Source organism: Pteropus alecto, unplaced genomic scaffold, assembly GCF_000325575.1.
Source record: "Pteropus alecto unplaced genomic scaffold, ASM32557v1 scaffold185, whole genome shotgun sequence".
Taxonomy (NCBI): Eukaryota; Metazoa; Chordata; class Mammalia; order Chiroptera; family Pteropodidae; genus Pteropus; species Pteropus alecto.
This window is the reverse complement of record NW_006438088.1, coordinates 4,267,004-4,277,876: the sequence shown is the minus strand read 5'-3', so window position 1 is coordinate 4,277,876 and position 10,873 is coordinate 4,267,004. Positions and strand designations below refer to the sequence as shown.

The 10,873-nt window shown below is 36.6% G+C and overlaps 1 protein-coding gene across 1 annotated transcript; it reads right to left on the bottom strand.

Annotated features, from left to right (window-relative positions):
- Positions 1-88: 88 nt before the first annotated feature.
- On the bottom strand, positions 89-894 carry SF3B5 (splicing factor 3b subunit 5). Its single transcript, XM_006915348.3, has 2 exons — positions 428-894; positions 89-308 (listed from the first exon to the last, which is right to left on the bottom strand). The coding sequence occupies exon 1, from the start codon at positions 713-715 to the stop codon at positions 455-457; it is 261 nt and encodes an 86-aa protein (XP_006915410.1). The 5' UTR covers positions 716-894; the 3' UTR covers positions 89-308; positions 428-454.
- Positions 895-10,873: the final 9,979 nt, after the last annotated feature.

Below are 10,873 nucleotides of genomic sequence, written 5' to 3'. Positions count from 1 at the left end.
CGGTTTCCTGTTCCGACTCCCACGAAAGCACAATCCCCAGAACCCATCATGGACCCCTCCACCCAAACACAGGTAGTCCACACCAAGAGAATGAAAAATTTCTAAACTTTATGGAGAAAGCAACAATGACAATTAGCCAAAAACGACCCTCCAAAATTCCGTCTCACTCCAAGGCCGACTCCCCTAGCCTTCGCTAGCTGTAGGATCTCCAGGGTCACAGTTCTCAGGGATCCTGAGGGTTTCCCAACGCTGTGTTCCGAAGGGTCCACAAGAAGGCAGGTCAGGCAAGAGGCCCCGGGTAAGCACTTCTGCACAACGAAAGCACGAGAAACAGGAGTCACAGAGAATCGGTCCACTTGGGGACAGGAACACGGGGGGATGACGGCAAACGGGAAGAACGAACGCAGGAGGGGAAAGGTGCTCTCACACAGAGGTGACATGGGGTGGGAGCGTCTCAGTTCTCCTCGGGCTTGTCGGCTGGCGGTCCACAGGGCTGCAGCATCTTCTCCATCAAGTTGAAGCGGACTCGCGCTTTGCTCTCATTCTCTGCAATGGCGAAGTAGTTGAGAAGGTCGAAGTGGCCCATGTAGGAGCAGTAAGAGTCGCGGTGCTGGTTCACCAGCCACTCCCACTTGGTGGTGTCGGCGTGGCCTGTGCCGATGTACTTGGACTGCAGGTGCTCCAGCTGGCTGTGAATGGTGTAGCGGTCCGTCATCTTGCCGCTTTCCGCGCTGCTCCCAGGTCAGAGGCCACAGACGAGAGGTAGCGGCTCTAGAATTCCACGCCGCAGAGGAACCGCTTCACGGAACCCTCCAAATCCGTGCAGTCGCCGGCGAATGGCGTCACTGCGATGAAGCTGCGTGGGCTCGCGGCTCTCGGTCTCAGAGGCGGAAGCGGAAGTGTGTTCTGTCGCTGAATTGGAGTTGCCTAGGCGACGCTACCAGTCGGCCGCCCGTATAGAGAGCGTTGCATGATGGTCCATTTTAGTGGCCCTTTCCCTAAGTGGGAGCTTTGCATGCTGGGACTTGTGGTCTCAGAGGCCTCGTGCACCCTGGTTTCTGGGACTCCACGTCGCTTTTTAAGAGGCCTTAGTGTAATGGGGGTGGTATATGGGGGACGGCAGGGTCCTTGCGCGACTTGGAGCTGATAGGAAATAGGCAACCCAAGTAGGACAGAACCACAGGCAAATGAGAAAATAAACTAGGTGTAATTTTAATTTCTGGACTAAAGCGGCGGCGCGGTAGCCGCTTCACAACGAGGGGTAGATCACCCCGAAGTCTGGAGACGCGAGTTCTGGTCTTTTACAAGTCCTGTGGAGTGAAAGTTATTTATTTCAACGCTTGCAGGGCCGCCGTTTCCTGCCTGGTGACTAATGTACAGTACCAGTTCCAACACGTTCCGGCTCTCACATCAAGCCCCTCCTTTCCTCTTGAGCATATTTTGATATACTCCCTTCAACTCACCCCACCCTGCACGCCCCAGCCTATATTTTCTCTACGTTCCGTGCTGCTCGCCTCTCCAGTTCTTTGTACAAGCTGTTCCCTCTGCTTGGAATGCCTTTGTACCCTTGGCAAACACTTCACCCTTTAAGTCAGCTCAAAAGCATCTCCTTGAAATCGGCTTTGGCTGATACAGAGAGATGTAAATTATCCCTTCTCTTTACATCTTGTACTTTCTGCACTATCGCTTTATATCCTGTGTTTTGGTTTAAGAAGTTCCTCATGCGCACACAAACTACTTGAGAAAATTTACTTTTTCGATGGTATCTTTTATCATATTCTTTTATGATACTATAGTCTGATGGAGATTGTATTCTCAAGAAACATTCGATGAATAGATAAACAACTGTATAACAGCCAAATAGAACTCTTTACTGGGAGAAAGACGACTTTAAACTAGTTTTATTCTGATACAAAGTTGCAGACGAGTTAATATTGTACTAAATACTGGAAATTTTCTAAATGTAGATTTTAGATGCTCTCACCACACAGGCAAAAATAAAAAAATACTATGGTAGGAGATGGATATGTTAATTACCTTGACTGTAGTAATTATTTCATTATGTATATCAAATCATTTTGCATACCTTAAATATATACAATTTTTATTTTTAAAAAGATTAAAAAAGAAAACAAACATATTCGCTATGGGATCAAATGCCCATACCAAAATGAAAATAAAAGTTTTATTCTTTAGTTTAAACTTTGTCATAACAAACATTTAATTCCTAAAATATAGAGACTATTATAAGGTATACCTGTAAATTCACTATCTGGATATAGCAAATATTTCCATTTTGCAATTTTTGTTTTCAACTTTATTGTTTTGTTTTTTAAGAAAAGAAAACTAGAAATAAACGAAGTCCCCTGTGTTTCCCTCCCTAATCTATTCATTTTAGGATACTATCTTGAATTTAGAGTTAATTATTCATGAGCCTGCTTTTTTGATTGCTGATAGTTTGAGCATCCGTAACCAATAGGTGTTAGTGTTAGGCATGTTCTAACGCTTTATATAACACCCAGTATATATTGTTATGAAAGTTGCTTTTCCCCCCACCAGTATCCATGTTGATTTATGTAGCTTTAGTTCATTTTTACTGTTGTGTAGTATGCATTAACGTACCATAACATGTTCATTTTCTCAATAATGGACATTTAATTTCACATTTTTACTATAAGAAACAATGCTGCAAGAAATACTCTTGTACATATATTCTTATACATGTGAAGGAGTTTCTTTGGGGAATATAGTTAGATATAAAGTTGTTGAGATATAGAGATGAGTATCTTCAAGCTTTGCTAGATATTACCAGATTGCTCTCTAAATGGATTATATCAACTGGCTCTCCCACCAGCAGAATGAGAATTCCTTTTGATCCACACTCCACCTTAGACTTTAAAAAAATTTTCAAATTAGATGAGTGGAATGGAATTTCATTGTGCTTTTACTTCGCATATCCCTGCTTACAAGGAAGACTGAGCATTTATGTGTTTATTGGCCTATTATATTTCTGCTTCTGTAAATTTCATATTCATATCCTTTGCCTATTTTCTTATTGGGATGTTTTTCTTTTTCTTACTAATTTTTAAGAGATCTTTATATATGCAGGATTCTAAGCTCATCAGTTAGAATGCAATGAAAATAATTTTTTCCAGTCCGTGGCTCATCTTTACTCTCTCTTTATTGTGTCTTCTGTTGTACAGAGGTTAAGTTTAAAGTAGTAAAATCTATCAGCCTTCCTTTATAGTTCATGCCTTTTGCATTTGGTTTAAAAAATGAAATAAAGCAAAACTTTTTTCTACCCTGGGCCTTCATTTTTCTTCTAAAAGTTTTAGAATTTTGGTTTTTTGTATTTAGAACTTTAATCTACCTGGAGGTTTTGTTTTGTTTTGCTTTACGGATCTAATTTTGAAGTACTTTCCTATATTGCTAACTAGTTCTTAGCTTAGTGATAACCAATCATTCATTAAACAGTACATCCTTTCTTTATTCATCTTTGGTGCTTCTGTTGTATATGAATAGGTCTGTTTCTGAGAATTCTGTTCTATCAGTTTTTGGGTGCATACCCACACTAGTAATATAAGATCTTAATTATTGTACCTTTATAATAAGTCTTAATATCTGACAGGGTGAAACCTTATACAGTTTTCTTCTTTCATAAATGTTTTAACTATTCTTGATCCTTTGCTCTTCTACATAAATTTAGAATTGTCAGTAAAATCTTCATGGAAATTGTAACTGAGTAGTCAAACAAAGCCATGAAAATTAATACTATTTCTATATCACTAAGAATGATTATAAGGATATGAGAGAATGTGCAAATTCAGAGATCTTTAGAGCTAGATTGAAAATACATTTACATGTAATAAGACCCAAAGTGTATTAGTTTGCTAGGGCTCCCAAAACAAACTACCACAGGCCATGTGGCTTAAACACTAGAAATTTATTTCCTCACAATTCTGGAGGCTAGAAGTTCAAAATTAAGGTGATGGCAAGTTTGGTTTCATTCTGAGGTCTCTCTCCTTGGCTTGCCAATTGCCATCTTCTGTGTCTTCACATGATCTTCCCTGTGTGTCTGTGTCCTAACCTCCTTTTCTTATAAAGACACCAGTCATGTTAGATTAGGGTCCACCCATATAACCTCGTTTTGCCTTAATTACCTCTTTATAGGTTCTATCTCCAAATGCAATCACATTCTGAATTGCTGGGGCTTAGGACTTCACACATGAATTTTGTGGGGGACACAATTCAGCTGTGGAACATATAAGAAAATTTGTTTCTTCTCATATATTTGTAAATTTAATTAATCATATTTGTGAAAATAATTTAAATATGTGAAAAGATTTTATTTGTTAAAACAGACAATTGCAATATTTATAAGGGAAATGAAATGTATTACATTAATAAGTGTGGCTTAAAATGTTTGAGAGTTAAAATTTAAAGTGGAACTAAATTTTATCCAAAGGCCCCTTAAAAATGATTGTGAAAATTTGCTAGACTTACGCTTTAGGATTTTAAAGCTGAACTTAAAAGCTTAAGAAAAAAGGCAATTTTTAATAAATCGAACACTGACTTTTCAAATGCAAATAAATCTCTGAACAGTACTTTCTATATTCCCCTAAATGATCATCAACTGCACCAAAAAACTCTGCTTTAATTTTGACTGTAAGTACATTCAATTTATAGGCTTATTTGGGGAGAATTTTCATCTTAACTCTACTGAATTTTCTCATCTAAGAATACAGTATATATTTCCATTAATCTATGTCTACTTTTTTTACTTTAAGTAAAGCTTGTAATATTTTCTCTCTATGGGTCCTTCACGTCTTCTGATAGATGTAGTCCTGGGTATCTGCTATGTATACTTAAAAGATGTTCCTTATGAGTCTTAAATTGTGACCTAGCAAGGAATATCACACATTCTTTACACTTATTGCCAATAGAGAATTTTGTTCTGGAACCAGTGAACTTGTTGCCAAGACAAGCCAGGACAGCTGTTATTATTTCATGCCTCAAGATATAACTCAAATCAATCCTGTCTGTAAAGCTGCTTCTATGTCCTATGTAACTATCAAATGTTGACGTACAATTTGGCATCCGAATAAGAAAAAAATATGCAAGAAAAGATTCCACTATAGGTTCTATCTCCAAATGCAATCACATTCTGAATTGCTGGGGCTTAGGACTTCACACATGAATTTTGTGGGGGACACAATTCAGCTGTGGAACATATAAGAAAATTTGTTTCTTCTCATATATTTGTAAATTTAATTAATCATATTTGTGAAAATAATTTAAATATGTGAAAAGATTTTATTTGTTAAAACAGACAATTGCAATATTTATAAGGGAAATGAAATGTATTACATTAATAAGTGTGGCTTAAAATGTTTGAGAGTTAAAATTTAAAGTGGAACTAAATTTTATCCAAAGGCCCCTTAAAAATGATTGTGAAAATTTGCTAGACTTACGCTTTAGGATTTTAAAGCTGAACTTAAAAGCTTAAGAAAAAAGGCAATTTTTAATAAATCGAACACTGACTTTTCAAATGCAAATAAATCTCTGAACAGTACTTTCTATATTCCCCTAAATGATCATCAACTGCACCAAAAAACCCTGCTTTAATTTTGACTGTAAGTACATTCAATTTATAGGCTTATTTGGGGAGAATTTTCATCTTAACTCTACTGAATTTTCTCATCTAAGAATACAGTATATATTTCCATTAATCTATGTCTACTTTTTTTTACTTTAAGTAAAGCTTGTATAATTTTCTCCCTATGGGTCCTTCACGTCTTCTGATAGATGTAGTCCTGGGTATCTGCTATGTATACTTAAAAGATGTTCCTTATGAGTCTTAAATTGTGACCTAGCAAGGAATATCACACATTCTTTACACTTATTGCCAATAGAGAATTTTGTTCTGGAACCAGTGAACTTGTTGCCAAGACAAGCCAGGACAGCTGTTATTATTTCATGCCTCAAGATATAACTCAAATCAATCCTGTCTGTAAAGCTGCTTCTATGTCCTATGTAACTATCAAATGTTGACGTACAATTTGGCATCCGAATAAGAAAAAAATATGCAAGAAAAGATTCCACTGCAAAAAAGATATAAAGTTAAAAATTTATAAAGAAAAGAAAAATATGTATTTTTAGAAAGAAAATTGTATATTGTCTAGTCTATTTTTTAAGTCTGGAAATGCAAGGCAATATTTTTTGGTTTTATTTTTCTTGTGCTGCTGGCTTCAACTTTTTAAAAAAGTTATTTAATATTTTTGAATAGTCAAGGCATCATTCAAAACAAAAAAGTATACAAAGGAATGCAGTTTCCAGCATCTGCCCATTTCCTACCCCCATCCTCAACAAGACCATTGCTATGTGTTTCTTGTGTGTCCATTCAGAGAGTTTTTTAATGGATGTATAAGCAAATATAAAGAAATATGATATTTCACCCCTTCTAAAATCAGATGGTAGCGAAATGCTCTCCATAGTTCTCTACTTTGATTTGCTGTTCGTGTTTTGTTTTCTTTGACATATAATGGAGATCATCCTATATGAGTACATAAAGAGCTTCCTCATTTTTCAGTCCTGTTTTACAGTTGTGTAATATTCCATTGCATGGGTGTAGCATATTCTAAACAACCACTCTCTTATTGTCAAAAGTCTGTATCCAGAAACTATATTTAAATTTTATTATTATTGCAGAGAAATGTGAACTTCAAATTAAAATGAACTAAAGTCACATTTCCTTTGTTGAAGAATTATTTTAGATGGCATTTTTTGTTTGTCAGTAAGTTTTAAAATATTCAAAAGATTTTCTGTATTGTACAGGTATCAATGCCATGTTTCACACTAGAGGTCGCCAAAACAGTATTTAACTAGTGGTTGAGAATATTTGTTAATTAGGCATCTTGCGTTTCTCATTACGATAGCAAGAATGGTACCTTGTGACTGAAATATTGAAGACAAAAATTTGATTTGCTGTATTTTTAAAGAAACTAAGACTGATAATTTAGAGGAAAAGCAAGCAATCTTACCCTTTTCATCACAAATTTTACTTTGGGGTTTTATATTTCGTTGGATTAAGCGGTGATGTAGAATTTAGGTGATATGGAAATTAGGGAATTTATTAAAAGTTTGTTAGACATGATCTTATTTTTATGTGATTAAAAATATCTTCCACTTCAGCTTTTCTTTTTCCATCCATGAGAGATTTCATATATCTGAGCAGATCTAGAACTCTCAATTTTTGGAAGCTTTTGTCTCTAATTGGGCATATACTTCAAAAGGATAATGGGTTTTGTACCTTTTTATAATCTCTTGTGGGGCAGATATGATTACCTGGGCATGTATTCTACAACTTGTCATTTGAGATTTAATAGCTCTGTTCTTTAGTGATAACATAGAATCACAAGCCAGTACAATTTTTGAACAAAGATTTCTTATAGGAGAAATTTCACAAAGGAACTTTGAAGTATTATGTGCATGTTCCATTCATTGCAATAATACAAAATTTTTCAGCACTAAGATTGATGATTGACATAGCATAGGTACTAAATTAATATTTATTGAATAAATCAATGAATGCGGGTTCATGATAGCCCTTTGAGTAAAGGATTGGGAACAACTTTAGTTCCAACAATAAAGAAATAATTACATAAATTACAGCATAATCTGGCTACATATGGTATATCTCATTTGAATGTAAGTACCTTTGAAATATGTAACTTTTTTCTTCATTATATTGCATAATCACTTACCCATTGTCAATACTCAATATTTAAATAATTGTTAAATTAGAATATTGTTTGTTCTTACATTGGATTGGGCAAGGAGATACCCGAAATCTCAAAGGATACCCCAGTAGTTGGAACTAGCCCCTTCGAAGTCACGACCATCTTTCACCCTAAGCCTAAGAGATGTGGATTTGGGAGGAAATATTTTTTCTTATGGAGTTAATGCCAGAGAAAAAGAGCTGTGACAGGGCTTTACAAAATTATGATATTCTAAACTGTTTTAGAGTCACTTCAATGAGTTACCTAAAAGGAGTGCATGGGACAATTTTTCAGAGCTGAGACAGTTCAATTGAGGTCTTTGAACATTCATAATCACAAATTAAAATCTAAAATAAGAAGTGAAATGAATGGGACTTGCCTTCCATGTAATATTTCAGGCATATAATTAAACATGTGATTCATTATAGTCTACGCAGAGTAAAAGTCACAGTTGAACCTGTAGTAGAGGAGCCGACTTACAGCTTTTCTTTGACATGAATTTGAGCAAGTGTAAGGTTTGTCTATTTCCTAGGGAAGATTCAATGACTCTCAGTTTTAAATCAACACAGAGCAGTTGTTTCATCTTTACTTTTTAGAATAGGTATGTGTATAGAAGTGATGACATCCTCATCAAAGTATGGTTTCTTTCACTTTTCACAAGTTGCATTTACTTTCATAAGACAGAACCATGTTTCAAATTCTATGTGTGTTTTGTGATTTTATTCATTTGTATTATATCTTCTTCATATGTTGCCTATGAGTGTTTCTTAACTTAAAGGTCCCCAAAGGATCTGTGTTGATATGTTGCATATTGTGGCCCCAAAAGAAAATGATACAGAAGCAAGCCTAATATTTTTCATGCTGTTAATTTGTTTATTATGGTAGTTTAAGGCCAAAAAGGAATTTGGGGGTGGAACAGATTGGCACACACAGCTGTGGCAAAGTACCAATGGTGCCATTTTCCCACCTGTTCTTTTCACATTTTCTTCGGCTTATGTAAACCACTGTGCAAATGCAGTTTCAAGTCTCCCCACTTCCAATAGATAATCTGCCTCAAAGTCTCTCTTATAAAGAAATTCTAGCGTGATTGCTGCGAGGACTTCTTTAATAATAAGTTTTGGTGAGTTAACTGCTTTAGTTGTCTGAGGAACTGATGCGTTCTGCAGAGCTACAGGAATATCTCCAGTTAAAGTCTCATCTATGGGGCTCTCAAAATAGCAACACGCTGTTGGCATACCCTTTCGTCTCTACTTTTGTGTCCCTTAATTTGCTAGGATAATCTTTATATTTGGCTTAATAGCTTTACTTAAAGAGGCTGATAAAAGTACCTGAAGTTCTATCCTAGTTTTCATGCAGTTCTGTCCCGAGACCAAGACAGAGTAGGCCTTGCCCTGGGCCCCCTCACTTTAGCGGGTTCTGCCATGGCTCCCCATTAGCTGCACCCTCCCAGGAGCTGAAGTCCATGGGTCAAGCGGACATACCCACTCATGCTTTCACTCCCCCAATCCCTGCCTCAAACACATACAGTCTAAGCATTGAAACACAGATTTCAAATACAAACGGCCCCAAGCTTGCTCCCAGAGCCTATGCAGACTTCATTCCTGGGTCTGTCCTCCCAAAGGCTGACGTCGCTGCACATCTGCATGGCCCTGGCCTGCGGTGTGCCCAAGGAATGGCTGTTGGCTGGAGCGTTTACCTCGGGAACTCAGAGAGGCAGGTTGAGAAAATCCACCTGAACGGTTTGGGCTTGGAGGCCACTCTTAACTTAGAAATGATTTTCAGAAGGACTCAGATGTCTACCTGGGGTTCAGAAAAGATAACCCTGTACTTAAACTTCTCCTACGCTCCCATCTAGTCTCAAATTTCTTACTGGCAAGTAATCTTAAGGTCATAAATTGTATACTTAGTTACAATGGCTTGTTCCAAGGGGTAACCTCCATTCTCCTGAAATGGAACTTCTGATCACCTTCAACGTCAAAGCTGCTTCATTTAGAAGGTGAATGACTTTTCAATCAGAAGAAGATTTATAATTAAACACAAAGATGATCAATCATACCATTAGTATAAACAATTTTATGTTGGGTTTAGGAATAATCTATTTATGTGTATTATTTAAAGTGTTTGTAATATTTAAAAGACTAGCATTTTAGACTATCTGACAGGTTAAAGTTATGATTCTATTTATTTAATACATCTAATTGACATTTTTAAATTAAAAGAAGAATGTGAGCAAGTGTGTAAGTGGTATTCTAATATTTAAAAGAAATGGATTTACCAAATTTATAAGTTAAATTAAGATTTACAAAAGCCTTTGACATGCTTTGGGAGGTTTTTCTTACGAAGAGCCTGTGCTCGCTTGGTCAGGCATTTGGAATGCTTAGAAGTAAATTGAAATTAATTTACTTAATTTCAATAGTACTTAATTAAAATAGTTAAGGGAGGTTGTTAGATACAAAATCAATATAAAAAAGTAAGGGTATTTCTATATTCCAGCCACAAGAAAATAAAATGGCCCACGCACAAATGGATAATTGATACATGACAGAGGTGGACTGCAGGGAAGCAGGAGAAAAGATGATCTTTCCAATAAATGGAGCTAGGATAACTGTATACCATGTGAGGACAAACATGAAATTGGACCCCTAATTCACACTGTATACCATAGTCAATTCCAGGTGGATATGAGACCTAACATGAGACAAATTATAAGGTTACTCAAGGATTAATATAGGAGAATATTTGTATGACCTTGGGATAGAGAAGGGTTTCTTAAATGAGACACAAAATGCACTAACCATAAAAGTAAAGATTAGGAGGGCTGAGGAGAGCTCTGAACAGCAGGCAACACATTCAAGGCCTTGAGAGGGTGGCGAGCTCCAGGGTCACGAAGCCTCTGGAAGGAAAATCGAGCAATCCTTTTGTAAGTCCAGAAGGAGCTTTTCCTTCAAGTAGGCCCAATAGGATAGCATCTAAATTTTTTGGACTAACTGAATAACCTTAGAATATACCTAAAAGGATAACTCCCACCCCACCCCCCACCCAGGGAGGAGAAAGTGGTATCTATCTGTGACACATCAATGGCATCTGAATCCAAC

Bases quoted from the DNA above. Each gene is read 5' to 3' on its own strand.
- SF3B5 (XM_006915348.3), bottom strand. From the start codon at position 715: ATGACGGACCGCTACACCATTCACAGCCAGCTGGAGCACCTGCAGTCC.